The 27,569-nt window shown below is 37.3% G+C and overlaps 1 protein-coding gene across 1 annotated transcript in view; it reads left to right on the forward strand.

Annotated features, from left to right (window-relative positions):
- The first annotated feature begins 542 nt into the window (after nucleotides 1–542).
- Nucleotides 543–27,569, forward strand: part of esyt2a (extended synaptotagmin-like protein 2a) — a 58,427-nt gene continuing 31,400 nt past the window's right edge. Inside the window, exons 1-5 of the mRNA XM_062987609.1 lie at nucleotides 543–1,267; nucleotides 20,154–20,195; nucleotides 20,960–21,094; nucleotides 22,610–22,686; nucleotides 25,601–25,673. Of these exons, the coding sequence (XP_062843679.1) occupies nucleotides 881–1,267; nucleotides 20,154–20,195; nucleotides 20,960–21,094; nucleotides 22,610–22,686; nucleotides 25,601–25,673 (714 nt within the window). The 5' untranslated portion in view covers nucleotides 543–880. The remainder of the gene's footprint in view (nucleotides 1,268–20,153; nucleotides 20,196–20,959; nucleotides 21,095–22,609; nucleotides 22,687–25,600; nucleotides 25,674–27,569) is intronic.

Below are 27,569 nucleotides of genomic sequence, written 5' to 3' on the forward strand. Positions count from 1 at the left end.
CGTTGAAGGTAAAAGAGAAATAGGACGGCAAGATGGTAAAAATAAGCCATCAAGAAGCCTGAAGGCCCAAACAGAGGACTATCCGTATGGTCGCCAGGAGTTGGAATCAAAAGAAGTTGAAAGGCACTTATTAATATAATTATAATATAATATAATTAATATAATAATAATAAAATGTTGGCATTAACTTTTTTATAACTTAATTACCACGTTGACTGGAGGTTCAGTTTATTAAGTTTGATTTATAATAATCTTTGAGCGCACTGTACCTAGCCCTCTCGTTCTATGTGGGTCATCACACGATGGCGCCATTTCACTACACGGGGTGAAGGCTCAGCTAGTTGGTGAAACAAATCTGCTTGTAGTACAGAAAGCTGGGCGTCACAGCTTCCTGGTTGTAACACAAGAAGGAGCTGGGCTGGCCCTTCATCTTTCCGTTTGTGTGTGTTTACAGGAACAAGCCCAAATAGCGCCACTGGTCGTATGTGAATACACACTCGCACACTAAAGTAGGAAGTCTTATAGAGACGCCATGCAGCTCGTACTATTTTCCTGACAAACTCAGTCTGTGTAGTTCAGTCCGTGGCGAGCGGTGGCAAGATGGCAGTGTAAAGTTTGTAGGAACAGAGGATTTACCAAGACTATCGGTAGAAAAAGTGTTGGTATAACTGAAGGTCAGACGAGGGACGCTGCGTAGTTTTCTTTTAGCCCAAACTGATTGAATCATCTGTGATCCCAGGAAGTCCTGCGCGTTCATAAAGGATCAGTGGATCTGACTTTTTCCTCCACTTACCTTGTGCTTTCTTCAAAACGAATTCCTGCTTTTTTTTTAGATTTAAATATTTTATCTTTTTGTGAAAGTTTACTTCACTGCTCGTAAATGAGTGCTGCGGTGAATGGACTGGACCCTAAACCGGGAGCAGCTCCTCGACCCAATGACGGACGGGACTTGGTTTCGCATCCATCAGAATCCAAACCGGCTCCTCTTTCTGATGTGGAACCGATCAATGAATCTCAGACCGCAGTTAATGATGCCAAAAACTCGGGCATCAAATTCGGAAAGAATTTTCTGATTGTTTTTCCGATTTATGTCTTGGGTTATTTCGGATTCAGTTTCAGTTGGATTCTGATTTTGCTGGCTGTGGTGTTCTGGCTAAGGCGGAATCATGGAACCAGGTTTCCTGCAGTAAACAAAACACTTCAGTTTTTCGATCACGAAGAGAAAGTAGTACGACAAAGTTTACCAACTTCAAAGCTGCCACCCTGGGTGAGTAACAGCTTTACAGCTGTCTGTGTTGTAAAGATTAATGTTAGGGCGTTCGGTTCAGTTATAGCCTATTGGTTTTGCACACTGTTTTGCAGCTGTTTTAATACTTGGAAGAGTAGCCTACTTGATCTGCATTTAAATCTTTATTGTTTCAATTTCAACTAGTCATATTTAAAATTAAAGCCAATATCCACAGACTGACACGCTGAATTAAACACTGGTAGTGTTAACATTATTCCACACACTGCCGGTTAAAGCTGCAGTGTGTATTAAAGGTGGACAGGGTAACATTCTGGCTCAAGTGGCTACAAGATCAACTATAACAGCATATCTTGTTTTCCCATGATTTGTGTTGCTAAACATTTTGTAAGGGAGTCTATCATGTTGTTATTTGTTATTAGTCTGCATTCATTTAAAGTCTGAAACCCTAAATATCTAACCTCAGACTAGAGAGACAACTTGAAATGCATTTTTAAATACCTTAGATGGTCTCTTTACTTTGGGTTAGCTGTATACCATCATATTTTTACACTGCTAACAACAGTACTGTAATTAATCTATTTTAAATGGGATTAATGCATTTGCTTGAGTTCAATCAAAGTACTGATAGTGTACATCTTGAAAATGTAAACTACAAATAACTGATGATCTTTAGGTTATTAGATCAACATAGTAAAGTATGTAAATGCCAGTTCCCACTTTAAAGTTTTATTATAAGGCTGTTGTATATAGGAGTGGAGAAAATGGCTTTTTAGAGCATGTTATTAATGTGATTGGCAGGAGGAATGTAAACAAGCTAGCTCAGCTTGGTTTTTTACATGCTTTTTGCAAAAGCATTTGATAAACCTGCTTTGGTCACATTGTTTTCAACAACTGTGCTTCAGTCTGTTCTTAAATGAAAAATAACACATTGAAGTATCATATCTGTGGTGCATATTAAATGGTATTAAGTGGAAATTTAACACTAATTTTGCAATATTCAAGAAATGCTTAGCTTTTGAATGACCTACGATGTCACAAAAACTAGGCAGAATGTGGACCAACAACTCTGATTTGTAATTTAATGTTGTATTTGTAATATCTGTATGTAAACGTTCTATTATTACAATTTATTCTACAAATTGGTTTAGCCCCTTCAGTTTTTACTGTCAGTGAATCTTGCTGGAGTTGTTTAGGACAATAGAAGCTGATGTACCATTTAAAGTCATGCCTATACATATTTTATCAGCTATATAATTAGTTTAATATTTGTTAATTATTTTAAAATGTATAGCATAGTAATACTCTTGAATATTGTAAACCTAGGTTAAATTATTTAAATTAATTAAATTAAATTATTTGACCAAGATTTTGGACAAAGTAAGCAGTTAATTGTACATTTGAATGTATCATCTGCTCTTAAAATGATAGTGGCACTCAGGAGAGCAAATCAGATGTCATGATCAGCCAGCAGCCTTCCGTCTGTTTGCCTTCAGTAATCTTTCCAATTTATTCTGTCAGTCTGAACTTTAATCATTGACCTACATTTTTTGCTGATTCAGTATGGCAGCCTTTCCATTCCAGTGTCTATTGAATTCCAACACAGGCCATTCTACGTAATGAGGTACTGATTAAATTATCATCTGAACCAAATCTTATTTAAGAAGGTTTAAAAACACTGCTGTGGTTATAATTGTTTTTCAAAAACAGTGCTAAAATAAATTGAGTGAGAAAAAGAAGGGTTTACTTCTGGTTTTACTGTTAGAGAGATACAGTGAGCATCAAGTTGCTTCCGTCCCTAAAATTGAGAAGATAGTGATTTATAAGAAGAAGGTCAAGCAGCATACATTGGGGGTCAACAAAGCTACAGACTGGCAGAAGGCACAAACAACTTTTCACTGACAGCCATTTAAATAAATCTCTCAATGATTGTAGGATGACTTCAAGTAAGTTACCAAAAGAATGACAAATACCACTTGGGCAATGACAGACACTTGTCTAAAACCTATAAAAAAGGACTTCTTTCACATGCCATTAAAAAAGACAAGCTGCTGGAATCTTTAAAGTGACAACAGTGTGACTTAGCAATGTGAAAGACCGGTGGAGAGCATGCCAATGCATGAAAGCTGTGATTGAAATTCGGTAAACACTCATTTACTTGATGCACTCTGAAAAACTGGCTAAGATGTAAACCAAAAGAACTACGATTTTAGAATGAGTTCTGTTCCAAATTTCACACACTGGAAAAGTACTGGAACAGTCAGAGATTATAGTAAAAGTGAATGAGTCATCTTTTTGCCACCTAATAAAGCCATTGTTCAGGTAGCATTGAACAGGTACAGATTGCATCTTCCTTGTCTAAACTTGTTTCAGTCTGTGGTGAACACAACCTATCAGCAAGAAAGCCCTGCTATTGAAAATCAGTAGGCCCTTTAGGTAACTCAAACTGGTAAAAAATAAGATAGAGAACTCCACAAAGTTGAATCAGTTCATCTGGACACAAGTTTGTTGTAGAGATACGTCCCCCCCCCCCCCCGGTTCAGGGATGGTCGTTCCCTCTTCACGTAAATGGCCTCTTTGACTCCACGTTCAAACCAGCGTTGTGGCGGGAGTATCGGAACAATTAAAACGGATATTCTCCAAACACTGCGTTTCAGTTGCTTTCAAACCCCAGAACACGTTATGCCAGAAATTAGTTCACCCTAAGGACCGGGTTCCTTGACACAAACAGAGTAACGTAGTGTATGCTGTTAGGTGCCAGGAGGATTGTCGGGAACTGTACATCGGGGAAACTAAACAGCCACTGGCGAAACGGATGGCCCAACATAGAAGATCAACCTCTTCTGGCCAGGACTCCGCGGTTTACACGCACCTGCAAGCCAGCGGCCACTCATTTAATGATGAAGATGTGCAGATCCTTGACAAGGAGGAACGCTGGTTTGAACGTGGAGTCAAAGAGGCCATTTACGTGAAGAGGGAACGACCATCCCTGAACCGGGGAGGGGGCCTGAGAGGGGCGTCTTTGAGTGTCCTGAAAAGCGCTATATAAATAAAATGTATTATTACATCTCTCACCATCATACAACGCCGTAATAGGAGCTTTACCCCAATCATGTGTGAAAGACACACATGGCCATTGTAATTAATGGTCATTGTGAATTACATATGGACCTGATCACCGGTTCCATTGTTATGCAATGGGCAGTGATCGGTCGTTATGCAAATCAACTGCATATAAGGTTGGGGTATTCAACACCAGCTCAGACTGAAGAAGTCATTCGGATTGAGTGACGAAACGTATCTCTACAACAAACTTGTGTCCAGATGAACTGATTCAACTTTGTGGATTTGTGTACCTGGACTATTGAGCATGCATCAACAAAGATAGAGAACTATTTATACTGGACCAGTAGCTTATGACAAATGCACAGTTCTAGTTTTTTGCTGCCACAGGTAAAAGAAAGTTTGTTACAAAGTCAGTATTACTTGGATTTAAACTAGAAAGACAGACACACAGAGAGACAGACAGACCTTAATCACTGTTTTTAAACCTACACACTGGTTATTTTCACCATGTGATATATTGGTTTCATCCACATTGCAGGTCAATAATATTACATTAAATCTGAAATTTTAGATTTGTTTAGACCACTTCCATATGGATTAATCCAGTGTGCTACATTCTTGTTGACTATGGAAGGTGATGATCAAGAGTTTTCTTATTGCCTATAACCCTTATGGTGTCCTACCCAGGACATATATCATATACATATAGTGGCATTGTAGTTAACATTCACATGTGAATTCTTGCCATTAAGTATATAAAAAAAAAAAAAATGCAAGTAGTATCTAAATGATAAAAGTAGTTCTTATCTTAGATAGAACTTACCTTTTTCATATCCAGATTTGTAATTGACCTTCTGCTCATTGCTTGTGGGCGTTTGTTGTTATATGGGTTTGAACAGCATGACATTGTTTTTTTTTATTTGTTATAATAATAATTATATGTAGTTTTTACTTTTTCCAATACCAGTATTTTCACCCCCAGACCAGTCATGTAATAGCAAAAACACCTTATCTGATTAAGCTTCTGCTTTGCTTTTTTTGCATGTCTAAGTGATTTGTTAGATGTTTTGCATGACTTTAAATAATAAGTCTGTAGTGAGCATTGAAAAGCTACACAGAATAGTGGGCACACAGGTGCCTTGGTTTATATTTTTGTAAAAGCATTAACAATGCTTTTATTTGTAGTTGCCATCTTAATCAACAATGTATGTACAGTGGGGGAAATAAGTATTTGATCCCCTGCTGATTTTGTAAGTTTACCCCCTTACAAAGACTTGAACAGTCTATAATTTTTATGGAAGGTTTATTTTAACAGAGAGAGACAGAATATCAACAACAACAACAACAAAAAACATTAAATAAAAGTTATAAATTAATTTGTATTTAATTAAGGGAAATAAGTATTTGATCCCCTACCAACCAGCAAGAATTCTGACCCCCACAGACCGGTAATGTGCCCATGAGGCACACAAATTAGTCCTGTCCCTGTATAAAAGACTCCTGTCACAGAATCAGTTTCTTCCGTTCAAATCTCTCGGCCACCATAGGCAAGACCAAAGAGCTATCAAAGGACGTCAGGGACAAGATTGTAGACCTGCACAAGGCTGGAATGGGCTACAAGACCATCAGCAAGAAGCTTGGTGAGAAAGAGACCACTGTTGGTGCGATAATTCGAAAATGGAAGAAATACAAGATTACAGTCAATCACCCTCACTCTGGAGCTCCATGCAAGATCTCACCTGGTGGGGTAAGAATGATTCTGAGAAAGGTGAGGTCAGTCCAGAATTACACGGGAGGAGCTTGTCAATGATCTCAAGGGAGCTGGGAGCACAGTCACCAAGAAAACCATTAGTAACACACTTCGCCGTAATGGATTGAGATCCTGCAGTGCCCGCAAAGTCCCTTTGCTCAAGAAGGCTCATGTACAGGCCCGTCTGAAGTTTGCCAATGAACACCTGAATGATTCAGAGAAAGCTTGGGAGAATGTGATATGGTCAATTGAGACTAAAATTGAGCTCTTTGGCATCAACTCCACTCGCCGTGTTTGGAGGCAAAGAAATGCCCGGTGGGGATGGTGTTCTTGGGGTCATATCCAGCATTTCTCTGCTCCCAGCTCCCTTGAGATCATTGACAAGCTCCTCCCGTGTAATTCTGGACTGACCTCACCTTTCTCAGAATCATTCTTAACCGGTCTGTGGGGGTCAGAATTCTTGCTGGTTGGTAGGGGATCAAATACTTATTTCCCTTAATTAAATACAAATTAATTTATAACTTTTATTTAATGTTTTTTATTTTTATTTTTTGTTGATATTCTGTCTCTCTCTGTTAAAATAAACCTTCCATAAAAATTATAGACTGTTCAAGTCTTTGTAAGGGGGTAAACTTACAAAATCAGCAGGGGATCAAATACTTATTAATATACTTACCTAAGACTTTTGAGAGGCATGCTAAAAGGTGGTTGGACTAAAATATTGCTAAAATAATACTAAGTATTAGGAAAATAAAATCTTTTCTAATCTTGTCCAAATTTGGCATTAACTTTGAACTTTTTAGGCACTTCACAAAAATTTACACATCACAAAATTGTGATGTCATCCAGACATGCAGTTGTACCAGTAAGTGTCACCATAGAGACAAACCAACCAAACTTTTCCACTGCACAGTTATGTTCTTTTTAGAAGTCTTGTTGTGCTGTGTGTCTGTGTGAGCAAGCTTTAGCATGATGTCATTTTAAGCAGTGGGGAGCAGTGCCGTGGATCAGTCTTTTGTAACAGTTTGGAAACCCTGGTCAAAGTTGAAGTTATGTTATATTTGCAGCTAAATTTTCATCCTCTATATGGAACTATCCTTTGTGCATTTTAATACACTGGTAATGTTTACTTGATAAATAAGTAACTAATAAAACTTAAACAGGTGGCATGTACGTCAGTGTTAGCTCAGCAGTAAAGGTCCTAGACTGTTGGTCAGAAGGTTGCTGGTTCAAGCCCCACCACCGCAACTAGGCCTCTAAACAAGACCCTAAACTTAGTTAACAAAAACATGATGTATGTACAAACCTCATTTTTGAAAAAGCTGGGACATTGTGTAAAATGCAGTAAAAAGAAAAAATATGTAATTTATTAATGCTCTTGAATCTTTATTTTACAAAAATAAAAAGAAACAAAATATTTTTTTACTGGAATTTGCAGATAGAAACACATTTAGAATTTGATGCCTGTAACACATTACAAAAGGTTGGGACATTATAAATGGTAAATTATGAAATATTCAAGTTACAGTGTTCCACAGTAAGCAGGTGAATTAGTAACAGGTATGGTCAATCATGGTTGCATATAAAAGAAGAATCCACCTTTAAGATCAGTCTTTACAAGCAATGATGGATCGTGGCTCACCACTTTGTGGCAAACTTCGAGAGAGGATTGCCAACCAATTCAAAAATTCAAATTTTCAAATTTTTTAATGCAAGATTGCAAATAATTACATCTACTGTTTATAATATTGTAAAAAATGTAGGAAGCAGGAGAGTACTTGGCAATTGCGACCCAAGCCATCTAATTTAACATCAGCACCTGATCAAAAAATTGCCCTTATGAATTTTTACAAATTCAAAATTTGGCAGCAAGCCTTTCCAGAACAGTGGAGGCTGTTGTAGCTGCAGAGAGCACTTAATAATAATACATACAGTTTTGGAATGGCATGTAATTTTTGCTGTGCCACCCAAAGGCCCGCCAATATGATAATGAGTGATTGTTATTTAATGGTTAATGTGTTAGACTTTTATATGTTGGAGTAACCAAGGTCTGTTTGTTTTTCTGCTTACATTTAAAAAAAAAATATTAAACTGGCTTTATGTTCATTTTGTTTTCATGGATGGTTTCTTATTCATTATTCATGGCTCGGATTGCTTTTTTTCTTCACATGAAAAAGTTGGGACAGTATGGAAAATGCAAATAAAATAAAAATGCAGTGTTCCTTACATTTACTTTGACTTTTATTTGACTGCAGACAGTTTGAACCCAAGATATTTCATGTTTTGTCTGCTCAACTTCATTTCATTTGTTATTATACCTCCACTTCTGCATTTCAGGACTGCAACACATTCCAACAAAAGTTGGGACGGGGCAATTTAGGGCAAGTAATGAGGTGAAAAAACTAAATAATTATGATTCCAAACAGGTGATGTCAACAGGTGATCGTAATTATGGTTTGGTACAAAAACAGCATCCAGGAAAGGCTTTGATGAGCAAAGATGGCCACTGGATCTCCAGTTTGTCAACAAATGCATGAGAAAATTATTGAAATGTTTAAAAACAATGTACCTCAAAGAAAGATTGGAAGGGATTTGCATATTTCTCCCTCTACAGTGCATAATATCATCAAACGATTCAAGGAATCAGGAGGAATTTCAGTGGTAAATGCTTTACTGTCCCAACTTTTTTTGGAATGTGTTGCAGGCCTGAAATGAAGAAATGGATGTTTATTAATAAATGAAATGAAGTTGAGCAGACAAAACATGAAATATCTCAGGTTCATCATGTCTGCAATCAAATAAAAGACAAAGTAAATGTAAGAAACTCTGTTTTTTTTTATTATTTGCATTTTCCATGCTGTCCCAACTTTTTCTGATTTGGGGTTGTACACACACAAAATAGCCCCACAAGGTGAAAGCAGGTTTTTAGACATTTGTGGTAATTTATTAAAAATCAACATGTAATATATCATATGTACACAAGTGTGCACATTCTTTGATGACACCCAAAAGTGAGCTGAGGTGCATTTTGTTTTTACTGATACTGTTTGAGATGTTTCTACAATTTAATTGGAGTCCACCTGTAGTAAATTCAATTGATTTGACATGATTTGGGATTGCCAACACCTGCCTATATACGTAAGGTCCTACAGTTGACAGTGCATATCAGAGCAAACTCCAAGCCATGGGGTAGAAGAAATTATCTGCAGACCTCAGAAATAGGATTATGTCAAGGCATAGATCTGGAGAAGCGTACAGAAAAATGTCTGCAGCTTTACAGGTTCCAAAGAGCACAGTGGCCATCATCATTTGTAAATGGAAGAAGTTTTGAACCACCAAAAAACTTCCTAGACCTGGCCTGCCCGGCCAAACTGAGCGATTGGGGAAGACGGGACTTGGCCAGGGAGGTGAAGAGGAACTTAAGGGTCACTGACAGAGCTCCAGCGTATCCTTGTGGAGATGGGAAAACCTATCAGAAGATCAACCATCCCAGCAGTACTCCACAAATCATGCCTTTATGGTAGAGTGGCCAAACGGAAGCCACTTCTTACTAAAAGGCACATGACAGCCCGCTTGGAGTTTGCCAAAAGGCACCTAGAGGACTCTCAAACCATGATAAACAAGATTCTCTGGTCTGATGAAACCAAAATTTAACTTTTTGGCCTGAATACCAAGCGGTACCTGGTTTCTGGAGGAAACCAGGTACCGCTCATCACCTGGCTAATGCCATCCCTACAGTGAAGCATGGTGGTGGCAGCATCATGATGTGGGGATGTTTTTCAGCAGCGGGAATGACCCGAAGCACACAGCCAAGAGAACAAAGGAGTGGCTTTGGAGAAAGTCTGTGAATGTCCTTTAGTGGCCCAGCCAGAGCCCAGACCTGAATCCAATTGAACATCTTTGGAGGGAGCTGAAAATGGCTGTGCACCAACGCTCCCCATCCAACCTGATGGAGCTTGCAAAGATATGCCAGGAGGAATGGGCAAAAATGTCCAGAAACAAGTGAGCCAAGCTCATAGCTTCTTTCCCAAGACGTCTTAAAGCTGTAACTGCTGCCAAAGGTGCATCAACGAAGTATTAGGTGTGTACAGATATGTAACCCCTAAATAAACAATTTTTGTCAGTAAAATAAAATGTTATATTTTCTAAATCCTGTTTTCACTTTTTAATTATTGGCGATTGTGTGTAGATGTTTAAGGCCAAAAAAAAGAATTCAATGTGTTATAGAATGAGTCTGTAACGTATAAAACGTGGAGAAGGTGAAAGTGGTGTGCAGACTTTCCGGCTTGACTGTAATGGGGGAGGTACAGATAAGGACAGAGGTAGGCATGTGTGGAATGAGGTTTATAGGCAGCATATATATGACATCAGGAGGGTGTTCCCATAGAGTCTTTCTACAGACAAAGACTAAATTTAGCACATTCCTTTTCAGTCTCATTCTTTCTGACCTTGTTCTATTCTTGGCCTTCAGTCTCTCAAAATATGGTGAATGTGGATTATATTTGCAGATTCTAGGATAAACCTTTCACAAGAATCATTAAAATAGAATGGCATTTAATAGTTGAAAATTTGTCAACTACTGTGTTCACAACCAAACCAGTAGATCAGCAACTGCATCCAAGCGTTCCTATGATATTAGCTCATCAGCTGTGAATTCAGCTTGGTTAAAAAAAATCATCCTGCAGCTTTCCAGTTAAACCTGTTAACAATGGAATGTCAATACTTCAACAATTAATAGACGACATGTGATCATTAAGTCTTTTTATGATACTTTTCACGAACATGTTTTTATAGCCACAAAGTACATTTGAAGTTTTATAAATGTGTTCATCTTTGTATGCTATCTGTTATCTTTTTGTATTGAAATTATGGTCATTTTGTTTCCATTATTATATAGCTTTGATTAGATATCAGGATTGTATGTTATAATTACATTATGTTTTACTGAAATAAGGACTGTGCCAACAGTTAATTGAAAATCATTTAAGTTTTATATTTTCTAAGAATTGACATTTAGCCTAAAAAATTTCAAATAAATGTCCGAACAGTGGGGGTCAAAGATCTTTTAGACCACTAATGACCATGCTTCTATTCTGCTCCAATCATCAGAACCTAAGTTAGAAAAAAAATTGCAGTCACTGTAATTTGTTATTAATGTGGTCAGTTCTATGTACAAACCCAATTTCCCCATTAGTCAGAGGTCATGTTTACCAATGTTACATAGAGCTAATGGTTTGTGAACTGAGGATACTAATTGTTGCAGTTTTGCAATTGAAATTTTTGCCTATTTTTGCTTGTTAGAAAAATTGAGCCGCCTAACAGTCTGTGGTCACTATTGTCTGATTCTTCTCATCACAGTGTGCCATACATATATGAGACAAATCTGGACTGCAAGCAGGCCAGTCAAACAGACACACTGTGTCTGGAAAGCCATGCCGTCATAGTGCATGCAGAATGAGGCTTGACTTTGTCTTGTTAGTAGTTTTCATCTTTTGGCACAGAGAACTTTACGTCAATTTTTTTCCAAAAACAAGCTGAAACGTAAGCTAATCTGACCACAGCACACATTTTCTCACTCTCTTTTGCTCCATCTGATGAGGTACGGCTCACAATACTTGGCAGCACTTCTGCATTGCCATAAGGCTTTCTCTTTGCATAATAGAGTTTTCAAGTTGCATTTCTTGATACAATTGATGACTATCAACTGACAACAGTTTTTCAGAGTACGCCAAAGTGCATTGTGCTATATTTATTACAGTAGAATGACGGCCCAACTTTAGATGTGACGATTTAAAGGTCGTGCACATTCAGCAGTGGTTTCTATCCTCTGAAGACTCCTCACAATTCCCTAAATCTTTTTACAATATTATGATCAATTAACATGATCAAGATCTCTCTCAAGAAGTTTGGCATAAAGTGCTCAGCCGTTCCCCATTTTCATAATGAAGCCTTTGGTGGACCCTCCTTTTACACTCAATCATTATACTCTTATTTGTTACCAATTCACCTGCTTATTGTAGAATGTTTAATAATAGTGTAACTTGAATACTTGGATGCATTTTTTACTCTTATTTTGTCCAGTCTGTTTTGAGTGTTAAAGCCATCAAAATGTATATATATTTACAAAATACAATCAAGTTGGACAGCCAAAACATTACAAATAATTTCTTTGTACTTTTGTAAATGAAAAAAAATTGTTTAAAAGAAATATATTTCAAAATACATATATTTTTGTTTTATTGTATATTACAAAATGTGATAAAAGTAATAATAAAAGTGATGATTTAGATTTTGACTTAGATTTTCAGAAACGGTGTTTTAAACTGTTTTAAAGATTTAACATTTTATGCTGATTGTTTTATTTGTAATTTAAAAAAGCTTAATTAACTCCCACTCCCACTCAGAGCACACCAACCAAAAATATACAAAAGCACTGTGTCATTTTAAATAGCCAACTATCTTTCTTGTTGCAAACCTGATCATGCAGGTTGTTCCTGTACAACGACCTAACTGGTCATTACTCTTTATTGTAGCCACTCAGATTTCTGTCCATTCAGTTGTCATCTTGGGGCTAGATTGTTGCAACTCCCTCCTGTCAGGTCTTTCCACATCCAGTATCAGAGCTCTCCAACTCTATTTAGGTGCTGCCACATCACCCCACTGTTGCACTCTCTTTACTGGCTAACTTTAGCCCCACATTCAAGTCAAAACATTCAAGTCAAAACAATAATGCCTGCCTACATACCTTCCCTAGATCATTTATCAATACCTGTTTAGTCCCTTGTTCCCTGTTTTGATACATACACCGATTAGGCATAACATTATGACCACCTCCTTGTTTCTACACTCACTGTCCATTTTATTAGCTCCACTTACCATATAGAGACACTTTGTAGTTCTACAATTACTGACTGTATTACATCTGTTTCTCTACATACTTTTTTTAGCCTGCTTTCACCAATGAAAGTGTTTTCGTTCTTCAATGGTCAGGACTCTCCCAGGATCACCACAGAGTAGGTATTATTTAGGTGGTGGATCATTCTCAGCACTGCAGTGACAATGGCATGGTGGTGGTGTGTTAGTGTGTGTTGTGCTGGTATGAGTGGATAAGACACAGTAATGCTGATGGAGTTTTTAAACACCTCACTGTTACTGCTGGACTAAGAATAGTCCACCAACCAAAAATATCCAGCCAACAGCGCCCCATAGGCAGCGTCCTGTGACCACTGATGAAGGTCTAGAAGATGACCAACTCAAACAGCAACAATAGATGAGCGATCGTCTCTGAATTTACATACACAAGGTGGACCAACTAGGTAGGAGTGTCTAATAGAGTGGACAGTGAATGGACATGGTATTTAAAAACTCCAGCAGCGCTGCTGTGTCTGCTCCACTCATAGCAGCACAACACACACTAACACACCACCATGTCAGTGTCACTGCAGTGCTGAGAATGACCCACCACCTAAATAATACCTGCTCTGTAGTGGTCCTGTGGGGGTCCTGACCATTGAAGAACAGGGTGAAAGCAAGCTAAAAATGTATGTAGAGAAATAGATGGACTACAGTATTCACGCTTCTCCATCTGGCAATCCGATGGATGAGTCTGGTTTTGGCGGTTGCTAGGAGAACGGTACTTGTCTGACTGCATTGTGCCAAGTGTAAAGTTTGGTGGAGGGGGATTATGTTGTGGGGTAGTTTTTCAGGAGTTGGGCTCGGCCCCTTAGTTCCAGTGAAAGGAACTCTTAATAATTCAGCATACCAAGAGATTTTGGACAATTTCATGCTCCCAACTTTGTGGGAACAGTTTGGGGATGACCCCTTCCTGTTCCAACATGACTGCGCACCAGTGCACAAAGCAAGGTCTATAAAGACATGGATGAGCGAGTTTGGTGTGGAAGAACTTGACTGGCCTGCACAGAGTCCTGACATCAACCCGATAGAACACCTTTGGGATGAATTAGAGCGGAGACTGCGAGCCAGGCCTTCTTGTCCAAAATCAGTGTCTGACCTCACAAATGTGCTTCTGGAAGAATGGTCCAAAATTCCCATAAATTCCTCTTAAACCTTGTGGAAAGCCTTTCCAGAAGAGTTGAAGCTGTTATAGCTGCAAAGGGTGGGCCGACATCATATTAAACCCTATGGATTAAGAATGGGATGTCACTCAAGGTTACCTGCGTGTGAAGGCAGACGAGCGAATACTTTTGGCAGTATAGCGTGTGTTGCTCTAAGATCTCAATGTACTTTTCTGCATTAATGCTGCCATCACAGAAGTGTTAATGACCTTTGCCAAGGGCACTGACACAGCCCCATACCATGACAGACCCTGGCTTTTGGACTTCTTGCTGATAACAGTCTGGATGGTCCTTTTCATCTTTGGTTCGGAGCACACGGCGTCCACTTTTTCCAAAAAAGACCTGGAATGCTGATTCATCTGACCACAATACACGTTTACACTGTGTGATGCCTCCAAGCCCAGAGAAGTTGAAGCCACTTCTGGACATGGTTAATATAAGGCTTCGTTTTTGCACAGTAAAGTTTTAAGTGGCATTTGTGCATGTAACTCCATATTGTAGTGCTTGACAAAGGTTTGCCAAAGTAATCCCTCACCCATGTGGTTATATCAGCTATTGTTGAGTGGCGGTTCTTGATGCAGTGCTGGCTGAGGGATCAAAGAGCATGGGGGTTCAGCTTAAGCTTGCACCTTTGGCCTTTATGCACTGAAATTCCTCCTGATTCCTTAAATCGTTTAATGATATTATGCACTGTAGAGGGAGAAATATGCAAATCCCTTCCAATCTTTCTTTGAGGTACATTGTTTGTAAACATTTCAATCATTTTCTGCAATTTCCTTCGGTATCAATAAAGTGTTATCTTATTTTCTCACACATTTGTTGACAAACTGCAATCATCTTTGCTTATCAAAGTCTCAGCCTTTCCTGGATGCTGCTTTTGTACCAAACCATGATTACAATCACCTCATTACTAGCCCTAAATTGCCCCAGTCCCAACTTTTTTTGGAATGTGTTGAGCAGATAAAACATAAAACATTTCAGGTTCAAACTGTCTGCTATCAAATAAAAGTCAAAGTAAATGTAAGAAACACAGCATTTTTATTTTATTTGCATTTTTCATACTGTCCCAACTTTTTCTGATTTGGGGTTGTATATTTGATAAACAATGGTCCCACACTGGTCACAAAGCAGGGTTTCAATCCATTCCAGGGCATAGAGGCAATTTAAAATAGCTATTTTACCTTTGCATGTTGTTGGGTGATAGGAGTAAACTAAGGTACCCAAATGTGACCCATGCTGACACCACAAAACATGCCAAACTCAGAGAGTGACTGAGTGTAAGAATTTAACTCAGATTCCCAGACCAAGGTAATAAAAATAAATTTTCTATTTTAGTTTAGTGGATTAGTTTGTTTGTGGCCTTGTCCATAATAATAACACATTTTAAAATGCATTTTCATGTATTGGCCACAATAGCTTTATTCATGTGTTTTCATCCCTACTAAAATGCTGAGGGTTGTTCATTACAACCTCAGATCAAAAAAAGTTGGGACAGTATGGAAAATGCAAATAAAATAAAAATGCAGTGTTCCTTAAATTTTCTTTGACTTTTATTTGTTTGCAGACAGTTTGAACCCAAGATATTTCATGTTTTATCTACTCAACTTCATTTAATTTGTTAATATACCTCCATTGTTGCATTTCAGGCCTGCTGAAAAGAAATTGGGACTGGGGCAATTTCGGGCTAGTAATGAGGTGAAAAACTGATAAATAATAATGATACATTAAACTGATGAATAATAATGATGTGATTCCAAACAGGTGATGTCAACAGGTGATTGTAATCATGGTTTGGTACAAAAGCAGCATCCAGGAAAGGCTGTGTCTTTGATGAGCAAAAATGGCCAGAGGATCTCCAGTTTCCAAAATTATTGAAATGTTTAAAAACAATGTACCTCAAAGAAAGATTGGAAGGGATTTGCATATTTCTCCCTCTACAATGCATAATATCATTCAATGATTCAAGGAATCTGGAGGAATTTCAGTGCGTAAAGGCCAAGGGCGCAAGCTTAAGCTGAACGCATGTGATCTTCGATCCCTCAGACGGCACTGCATCAAGAACCGCCACTCAACAATAGCTGATATAACCACATGGGCAAGGGATTACTTTGGCAAACCTTAGTCAAGCACTACAATACAGAGTTACATGCACAAATGCCACTCAAAACTTTACTGTGCAAAAACTAAGCCTTTACGTTAACCATGTCCAGAAGCGGCGTCGACTTCTCTGGGCTCTGAGGCATCTAGGATGGATCATCACACAGTGGAAATGTGTATCGTGGTCAGATGAATCAGCATTCCAGGTCTTTTTTAGAAAAAGTGGACGCCGTGTGCTCCAGACCAAAGACGAAAAGGACCATCCAGACAGCAGCAAAAGCCAGGGTCTGTCATGGTATGGGGCTGTGTCAGTGCCTTTGGCGAAGGTAATTTACACTTCTGTGATGGCAGCATTAATGCAGAAAAGTACATTGAGATCTTAGAGCAACATATGCTGCCTTCAAGACATCATCTTTTCCAGGGTTGTCAATGCATTTTTCAACAAGACAATGCAAAACCGATGCTGCACACATTACAAAGGCATGGCTGCGGAAGAAGAGGGTATGGGTACTGGACTGGCCTGCCTGCAGTCCTGACCTGTCCCCAATAGAGAATGTGTGGAGAATTTTGAAAGGTAAAATGCAACAGCAATGACCCCTACCGTTGCACAGTGGTATCCTCTGTGCCAAAAAATCTTTTAAGTGTGGTGAAAAGGAATGGCATCATTACAAAGTGGTAAATGCTCTACTGTCCCAACTTTTTTGGAATGTGTTGCAGGCCCGAAATGCAGGAATGGATGTTTATTAATAAATGAAATGAAGTTGACCAGACAAAACTTAAAATATCTCAGGTTCATCCTGTCTGCAATTAAATAAAAGTAAATGTAAGAAACTCTGTTTTTTTTATTATTTGCACTTTCCATGCTGTCCCAACTTTTTTCAATTTGGGGTTGTAGAATGGGTCAATTAGAATAATATTGTGTTATTTATTAAAATTAAATGGAAGTTGTAGGTGCTCAGGTGGTACAGCAGTCTAAAATGCTAACCCTCCATCTCAGAATTTAGGCTTTTGTTTTTGAGTCCTGGTGGTGCCCCCTGCTCAACAGATACAATTGGCTGTGTCTGATGAAGGATAGAGTTTCTCCTACTGCAAATGCTGCCTGGTCAAGGTGCCTGCATGAGTAGTTTAGGAACACGGCATAGCGATTCTCTTAACTGGACAGTGGCTCTCTCTGTTGACTGGTATCGGACGGGGAAGGGGTTTATGTAAGTCTGCCAGGGTGGTGCAAGCAGCAGGGGAGCTGAATAATAATAATAATAATGCATTTTATTTATAGGCGCCTTTCAAAGCACTCAAGGGCACCTTACATCTTACAGAGCAGTTAAACAACAATACAAGACATATACAATTAACATTTGAACAATCAAGTGAATTAATTGTAGGCTAGTTTGAATAAGTGAGTCTTTAGGTGGGATTTGAAGAGTAAAAAGGAACAGATACTGTGGAAACCCTACATTTCTCTCTAAAGAGAATCGTGGTACCGCCTCCTCATCCTCATGTCACATGAGCTTCGCAGATGTAAACAAACCCAGGTGGAGTGCACTGATTCAGCTGGGAGAAGTCACCAGGTTGTTGCCATGTCTCCGTCAAGCAAAGGAAGTCATATCCATAATCTTTCAGGAGATCATAATATTAACAAATAGAGGAGGAAAAGAAAGTCAAAAAGGGAATTGTGCATTACATTTAATTTAATTTGATAAACAAACATTTTTGGGGATAGTTTGATTGCACCCAGAAGGGCAATGGGTATAACAACTTTTAACCTTCCTACAGACACCGTAGGCAGTTTTCTTATGGTGGAGCAGCAAACCTGCCTGGCCATGGGGAAAAATCCCATTTTGTCCAGAATCCTTGGTAATATCATCAGAATAATGAAGACCTCAGAGTTACTGCAAAAGATTAAATACTTTTATAGTGGTGGCTTGAACTGGACAACATGGCAGTAGTTTTTCCCCCTCTTCTTACTGGTGTACTGAACTGAGCTTTGATGTATGTTTAGTGCCTTTAAGAGGCCATGTTTCTTTACCAAATCACTGCTCCTCTGTGATTTAGCTCAGATTTTAAATACTCTGCTGGCTTCATTTTGAGTTACTTTGTGAAATAAGTAATTCTTATCATCACATACAACTCTGAGCTTTGATATTTATATTACAGTAGACCCTTGAGTTACGAACCGTTTACCATATGAACATTTTGGGTTATGAGCGATCTTTTTCAACTTAATGAACAAACAAATTTTGGATTATGAATCGAAATTCGCGAAACACGTGACATCACGAACAAGTTGACTCCGACCGTCTCTCTCTCTCTCTCTCTCTCTCTCTCTCTCTCTCTCTCTCTCTCTCTCTCTCTCTGTTTTCTTTATATTTTGTAAAATTCTATATTAAACTGTCCCCAAAGAAGGTGCAGAGAAAGCATAGTGTTGAGAAAACGTATATAATGTATAATTACTCCTGCCAGTAGCTGTCACTGTGTATCAGACAGCAGGGACAGTGAGTGAGAGAGACGAAGGAAATCGGCTCAGTAAAGTAGTCTTTCTTTCGTGCAATTACACCTACAAAATACAACACTATTGAAGTAAAGAAGGAAATAATAGAGAAATATGAGAGTTGTTGTTTCTGTTAGATACATTTTCTATAAAAAAGAAGGAAATTTATTATTGTGTATGGTACAGCACACGTACTGTACTGAAATGTAATTTGTGTGTTTTTATGTACAGTACAGTACTACTACTGTGTATTGTCGTTCATTATTGTTTATTACAGTAATGTCTATTCTATAATTTAAAATTTAGGGGAAAATATACTTGTATTTAAAACAAAAAAGTCTGTTTAAGACATTAGAAAGGTTAGATAAGGGGGTGGTTTGGGAGGTCTGGCACGGATTAATTCTATTTACATTATTTCTTATGGGAAAAATAGGTTTGACTAACGAAAATTTTGACTTAGAACAGCCCTTTGGAACCAACTAAATTTGTAAGTCAAGGGTCTACTGTTTATGGAAAATGGGGGAAAGATGATATTAATACATAACCATCACCATAATTAACTTGGTTTGTTGTGTATAAAATGAAACAGTGCTATCACTGGCTTGTATATGTAGCTTCTAGCTTGGTGTTTAAACATTTTGTTTATTTCCTTATCTTCAATAAATGCTTCATCATGATCAGAGTCGTGATTGGGCAGTTTAGAGCGTTCAGCTCATTTTTGGAAACCAAAATACCTGGGGATAATACCTACATAATGTTCTTAGAGCATTATTATTTATTTATTTATTTATTTTCTGCATCTTTAATGTGATTTGGTTGCTTCTAGTTTATCCTTTTAAACATTCTTTGAAAAAGTATCCAAAATGCTAAATAATATTAATATTTAACTTTTTTAGGAAAACAAAATTTAAATAATTTATATTTGTATTTTTACTGCTTTAACTTACTTATTATAATACACTTATAATGAATACATTTTTTACAATTTTCTGTGAATATATGTTTTTATGTAATACATAGTTTACTGAAAAATGTTCTGACCTCAGTGACAAAGTATGTTCTGCTGGTATGAGATTTAATAATAATAATAATAGTGTACATAAATAATGTAGATTTAAGCCATGTCCTTTAGGATCTTAAAGCTTTTTCTGTTTGTGTGCTAGTTCTTAGTTTATGGGCTCTAAATAGCTTCCTGTAGTTATATAAAATAGCCTTCCTTTCTGTGGAAATGTAAACAGATGGAGAAAACAGATCAGAATTGCATGCTAATGTCTTCTGTAATATTGTACATTTACATTAACATTTTCTCACATTTTACTAGCATGATTATTAAGTTAAAAAAAATACACTTTCAATGTATCTCAAAATATGCCGAACAGGATAAGTAGTTATGTGTTGTAATTTGTAACTTTTGATGTCTTCTTTTTTCAGGTTAATTTTCCTGATGTGGAAAGAGTGGAATGGCTTAATAAGGTGTGTTATAATGTACTCATCATTTTATTTATTTTCATACCAGATTAAAAAAAGCTTTATTTAAAATAAATGTGCCTAAGTAGGATATGTATTTGCATGGTGGCCTTTTTTTTTAAAAACATTTTTGGTGCACAGACGTAAAGTCACCATTTATTTATATATATATATATATATATATATATAATGCTATATAATGCTATATAATGCTTATTGCAACTAGTTGATGTCAAGCTACATTGTGCACTTCTTACAACTTTGTTTCTTACAACTGAGTGCTGGTGCCTGACCACAAACAGTTGTTAACTACACAAGGATGCTGGATGATGTCTTTAATTTACAATTTTTTTAAGTTTGGTAACTATATGTTTTTGCATTGTTTTTAAGTTGATGCAGGTCAAATAGAATATAAAACCTTTGACTTTTGTGAGATTTTTTTAAAGCATTTTACCTACTTATTTGAATTAAGGTTTGTATTTTCAGATATGTTCTGCAGAACCTAAAAGCTTGCTTCATATTTACGGCTTTAGGCAGGTGCTTTTATCCAAAGCAACTTACTGTAGTTACCAAAGCAACTAAGGGTTCAGGGTTTTTTATGAGCCCCCACAGGTGCAACTTGGCCGTAGTGGGGCCTGAATCATTGATCTTCTGATCACTTATCCAGTACCTTGAACACTGAGCTAAGGCTACCCTTAATCCACATTAGTTAAATGCTTAAATGAATATAAACTGATTCATATTGACTTTTCTTTATCTTTTATTTACAGACAGTGCATCAGATGTGGCCATTTATTTGTCAGTTTGTGGACAAACTATTTCATGACACAATCGAGCCTGCCGTTAAAGGAGCAAATGCACATCTCAGCTCTTTCTGCTTCACCAAGATAGACATGGGTGATAAGGTCTGTTAGTCTCACTCTCTTGATATGCAATAAAAAAAATATTCCCGTTTAATTTTTACATAGTAGGTTTTAAATATGGAATAACATTACTATCTTAACATGTAAGACAATAAGTGTTCATAGCATTCAAATTGCACTCCGGCTTTGGCAGCAATCTGAATATGTAAATGGTCATGTAAATTGATGATTTATGTTTCGATTTTTTAAAAGTATGATTTTGGCCATATTCCAGGTAACACTGTTGCCTCACAGCAAGAAGGTCCTTGGGTTCGATTTACAGGTGGAGCGCCCAGGGTCACTTTTGTGTGCAGTTTGCATGTTTTCCCTATGTCTGCGTGTGTTTCCTCCCACAGTCCAAAAAACATGCAAGTGAGGTGAATTGGAGATAACAAAAATTGTCTGTGACTGTGTTTGACATTACAAAACTTGAACTGATAAATCTTGTGTAACCAGTAATTACCTGTCCTGTCATAAATGTAACCACAGTGTGTTAACATGATGTTAATATCCTAATAAATAATATACCAATTATTTATAATCAGATAGCCAGATAAGTCAGATAGCTGGAAAAAAACTACCAAAAACTGGCTTTATTAGTCAGTGTATGTTTACTTTATTATTGGATTTCTGTTGAATTTCTACATCTTCACATGTGTGGAAACATTGTTCATTTGTGCTTGGATGTTGCCTCAGCCAATGAGCTTTATTGCATTATGCACAATTTTACATTAAAACCAAACGTTATGATAAATTACCTTTTACCCAAATAACAAGTAATATACAAGATGGATATAATCTACGTGGTGGAGTCCACTGTATATAAGGAGTGTCGGCAAAGTGAAACAAATTTAATGTATGTAAGCGTAACTTGCTACTTAGTTACCTAAATAGTTTTACAGTTACATGCTTTATAATTGAAAAACTACTAGATACAGTGACTTGCCTGAAAGATGAATTCAAATGATTTACTGGTCATATAAAGGTTAGGTTTATGTTAGTTGTAATCATACACAGGTAACTGGGAGCTGCATAGCAAGAAGACCACTTGAGCAGCAAGAATCTGTGATTTGTTTATTCTTTTGAATCTTTATTTAACTGGCAAAATTACAAAAAAAGACTTTTAATGTTTTCACTTTTCAACAAACTTGTAACTGGTTTTTCTGGTATTTCACAAAATGCCCCAGATTTTCCCGGAAATTAGGTTTGTAGTTTGAAATAAAATAATGGTAACTGCAGGCCCTTAGAACAAAGACGTACTCCAAAACCTCTTTAGAATAGTAGAGAAATCTACACTCTTGGAGTGAGATGTCCAACAAGCACATTGTGGGGTGTCCGTACTGTAAAGTACACTGTTTATCAGAGCAAAATCTGCTTTAATAGTTTTAAAACTATTTTAAACCAACAGTTTACACTTCATTGCCAGGACAAAAACATGTTGCAATGGTTTGTATAGTGGGTTTAATTGTTGTATTTTTTCAAATTTTTATTCTTGTTTTTTTTTCTTCTTTTTTTTAGCCTCTGAGGGTGAATGGTGTTAAGGTTTACACAGAGAATGTAGACAAACGACAGATTATCATGGACCTACAAATAAGGTGAAATACATATTTTGATAACCAGCTTTTGGTGTCTTTTTCATTTATATTGACCTACCAAGTCTTTTAGAACCAGACGAAGTACTGCACTCTGCAGACATAAAATAAAGCAATAAGCCACGAGAGACCGTGCGTTACTGCGTTACTGCGTTTGCGGTTGTTTTGGCACGACGCGAAGCGGAATGCCTAAAACGTCTTTCCCCGTGATAAAATCATAGCAGTAACGCACGGTCTCGAGTGGCTTATTGCTTTTATAAAACGGCGGTAAACACAATTTATAAATGTTTTCATTTACAAAAACACTTACAAAAAGCATTCTTCTGTGACCCCAGGTAGTTCGTTAACAGTGTTGCTAGGCAACATGAGGGCGAACATAACATTCACTTTTTCTTTTCAGTGGCGTATTAATATGGAATGATGTGAGGTGGTCATAGGTGTGCGTTTATCGGTGATTATACAACAGTTAGTTCCGACCTTACAATCTGATTGGTTGAGAAGCGTTCTAACCGTGCTGATATTCGTAATAACAGCACGGCCTTTTCACACCACAACTGTATTACTCCGCTGGCGCGTTGCCAGTAACGTCAAGCTTCATGCACACAAATGCGCACGCAGGCGACACAGACCTTATTCCCGATCGCGTTTTTAATCCATTATCTGATATACAATCTAGCGCACTGTGTCGGGAACATAAATCCGCGATCTGATACACAATATAGTGCACTATGTAGGGAACATAAATCCGCGATCTGATACACAATCTAGTGCACTATGTAGGGAACATAAATCCACGATCTGATACACAATATAGTGCACTATGTAGGGAACATAAATCCGCGATCTGATACACAATATAATGCACTATGTAGGGAACATAAATCCGCGATCTGATACACAATATAGTGCACTATGTAGGGAACATAAATCCGCGATCTGATACACAATCTAGTGCACTATGTAGGGAACATAAATCCGTGATCTGATACACAATCTAGTGCACTATGTAGGGAACTTTAATGTGTTTGTAACGCGAACAGTTAGCTTAATAGCCCAGTTAGCAGCTCCTAAGAGTTCTGTTATCACCCATATCCTTTGGTGTGTGTGAGAGGTTTTTTATTTCTTTTTTTCCCTTCATAGGTTCTTGCCTTTTTCTTCTTGTTGTTCTTACCTCCTTAAAATGAGTTTTTGCAACTTGGGATGTCTGCTTTGTAGTGTTAAACTTTATATTCGTTGTGGAACTACTTTTTGGCGGAAGGTATTGTCAATATTAAAGCATATTTAATATGAAATTCAGGGCTTCTTTGATTTATTTTCTTTCTTTATTTTGTAAAAACTGTTGTACACCTTCGGCTTCGGCTCGTGCCTGCGACCAAATCACAGCCGTGATGTTATTCGCGATAACACACGACCTCAAGTGTTCTATTGCTTTTATACAACAGTTTTTACAAAATAAAGAAAGAAAATAAATCAAAGAAGCCCTGAATTTCATATTAAATATGCTTTAATATTGACAATACCTTCCGCCAAAAAGTATATATTTTACAACGGCTTTGAACGCGGCTCAGCCAATCAGATTTTAGGACCGGAACTGTCCGTTTTATAAACAAATTCAAACAGTGCTCTTGACACCACATCCAGGGTTAAATAAACATATGTTAACAAGTTTGCTGGGCAATATACTTTCATCCAGGGTTTTCTTGCACTACTGTATTCACAGTTTGTGACTTAATAATTTAAAAACAACAGAAAAAAACAATAAAATCACCACAACAATGGTTGTTTTATCAAAATGGCAGAAAAAAGTAACAAATAAGAATTTGTTAGTTCCAGTAATTTTGCTGTAATCTTTACACCAGCTGTGACAACAACCAGGTAAAACATTTAAAACATAATTGAACACTTTATTTATTATGAAAGGGTTATGTAAATAGAGCAAAAATGAAAGTGATTATGAACACTCAAGAAGTACTGAAGACTGGAAAAAGTAAACTCTATATTTGGGAAGTAGAGAATGTGCTGGTAAAGCAAGGATTAGCAAAAAAAAAAAGCCTTGGTCTGGCCACTTGCCACATATGGTTGTGAAGTATGGACACAGGAAGAAAGACAAAGGCCTTTGAGAACCTTTGAGGCCTTAGTGCATTAGAAAACCATTGAAAATGTAATTGAATGAGATCATCACTAAGCAAATTTACAAGATGGCCAGGAGCTACTGAACCACATCCATCAAGTCCATCCAGTTCTGTAACTTTGGGCATGTGTTGAGGCACCCACATGAAAACATTGAAGGCACTGTTGTGACAGGACTTCTGAAATGACTCCGAGGACAAGGCAACCACAAGTATGCTGTATTGACATTAGGACATGGATTGCCTTATCAGGGGCCAGTCTGCTACAAGCAACACAAGATGGAGGGCATTGGAGAAAGCTGACCAGCCAGCCATCACAAGTGTTAATGGCATTATGACATGCTGTAGTGTCATTAAATGTTAAAATGAATTTTTATTTTATAGCAGGTTAATCAAAGGAACACTAAATGGCCAAATTATGTTTATATTCCTTAAACATTCATGTGTTAAATGTCGGCCATGTGTTTTATTTGCGTCCCAACATAACCTGCATGGTGACATATAAGTGGTTACACTGTAAGATTGTGGTGCTGGATGCATGGTTGGAATGTTTATTAAATTGCAAAACCTGGAAGGTTGTAAATTCAGGCTAAAAGCACTAATTGTACCAGAAAGCACTTTTGTAACATTAGAAAAAAAAATCCTTACTACTCATGCACTACTGCACTCTAGATGCAGATGTTTATTGGTAAAGTCAGTTCTCTTACAGTGGTTGAGATGACATTGTAATAGTGGTTGTAGGCAATACATTTTAAAATATATTTGTTATGTATGTGTATTTTGTGTAGCTTTGTTGGAAACACCGAGATTAATGTGGAAATTAAGAACTACTACTGCAGAGCAGGCATCAACAGCATACAGGTAATCCACCCACACTAAGTCTGTGTGTGCGCACGCACACTTATTTTGCTGCACCATCTTTATTGCATTAAACTGGATGTGCAGTCTTGTGAGTTGTTCAATCCATCTTAATCTTTACTCTTTTAGATTTTCAAACATTTATTTTAAAGCAATACTAAATAAAATAAGCAATACATAAATATTGTACACTTACTAGCAACTTTATTACCAACACCTGTACAAATGCTACTATTTGAACATATTTCCTGAAAAGTTGGAATATTTTGTAAAATGCAATAAAAAGAATATGCATTGATTTTGTTCATTCTGTTAAAACATATTTAACTAATACAATTAGAAAGAAAATGTACCCAGTGTTTCAACTTCTTTGTGTTTTGTAAATAGAAACACATTTTGAATTTGATGTCTGCAACACACTGCAAAAGTTTGGAACAGAGTAAGGGTATCATGATTGGGTATAAAAGGAGGGTCCACCAAAGGAAGTTTGTGCAAGCAGTGATGGGTCGTGGCCTACCACTTATAATAATAATAAATAATAATACATTTTATTTATATAGCGCTTTTCAAGATACTCAAAGACGCTTTACATAAGACAAATAATCAAAACAAATACGTACATACACCATACAAATCATAGTACAAAATCAAAATAGTACATCAACATCAAGAATAATTAAGATAAAAACAAAGAGAGCAGCATAAGACAGTTCATTAAAAATTAGCTAAATTATGAGAGAGAACAACAAATATAGAACAATTTCTTAAAATTAGACAGAAACAGGACAGATTTACATGCAATCAGGAAACTGAAAACTTTACAAGTTTTAGGATCTAGGACTTCACATTTCTGTCGTGATCTAAGTATAAAAACTATTAAAAAGAATAGCAAAAATAAAAGCATTTATTTTGTGTTGTTACAAGTTAAATGCCACTCTGAATAGATGAGTTTTGAGAAGTGACTTGAATTTGGACAGGTCAGGACAATCTCGTAGGTGTTTGGGGAGAGCATTCCATAAAGATGGAGCAGCTATGGAAAAGGCCCTGTCACCCCAGGTCCGGTGCTTGGTCCTAGAGGGTATGGACAGTAGGTTAGCCTCAGAAGAGCGAAGGCTACGGGAGGGAATGTGCTGATGGAGCAGGTCGGTGAGGTAGGATGGGGCCTGATTATGGAGAGCTTTGTGAGTGAATAGAAGAATTTTGAATTGAATGCGTTGAGCAACGGGAAGCCAATGAAGTTTTTGTAGAACAGGTGTAATATGATCACGGGAGCGAGTATGAGTAAGGAGGCGAGCAGCTGAATTCTGGATATACTGAAGTTTTTTTAGGATTTTGTTAGATGTACCATAAAGGATGCTATTGCAATAATCAATTCTGGATGTAATAAAAGCATGAATCAAGGTTTCGGCGGCAGAAAAGGAGAGTGATGGACGTAGACGTGCTATGTTTTTTAGATGAAAGAAAGCAGTTTTGGTGATGTGATTTACATGGCGGTCAAAAGAGAGGTTGCTATCAAAAATTACACCAAGATTTCGGATGTTAGAAGACGGAGACAAAGTGTCATTATCAATGGTAATTTGAAAATTTTTTGTGGTTTTTGCCAGGGTTGTAGGACCTACGATGATCATATCTGATTTTTCACAGTTTAATTTGAGGAAATTAGCTTTCATCCACAATTTCATTTCAGTGATGCAATTTGTCAGAGTGGAGTGAAGTTCAGTATTAATGGATTTGGAGGAGATGTAAAGCTGAATATCATCAGCATAGCAGTGGAAATGTAAACCATGCCGACGTATGATGTCACCAAGGGGGAGCATATAAAGAATAAACAAAAGGGGACCTAACACTGAGCCTTGGGGAACGCCTTGGGACAGTGGAGCAATGGCAGAACTACAATTG

Source organism: Trichomycterus rosablanca, chromosome 25 (assembly GCF_030014385.1).
Source record: "Trichomycterus rosablanca isolate fTriRos1 chromosome 25, fTriRos1.hap1, whole genome shotgun sequence".
NCBI lineage: Eukaryota > Metazoa > Chordata > Actinopteri > Siluriformes > Trichomycteridae > Trichomycterus > Trichomycterus rosablanca.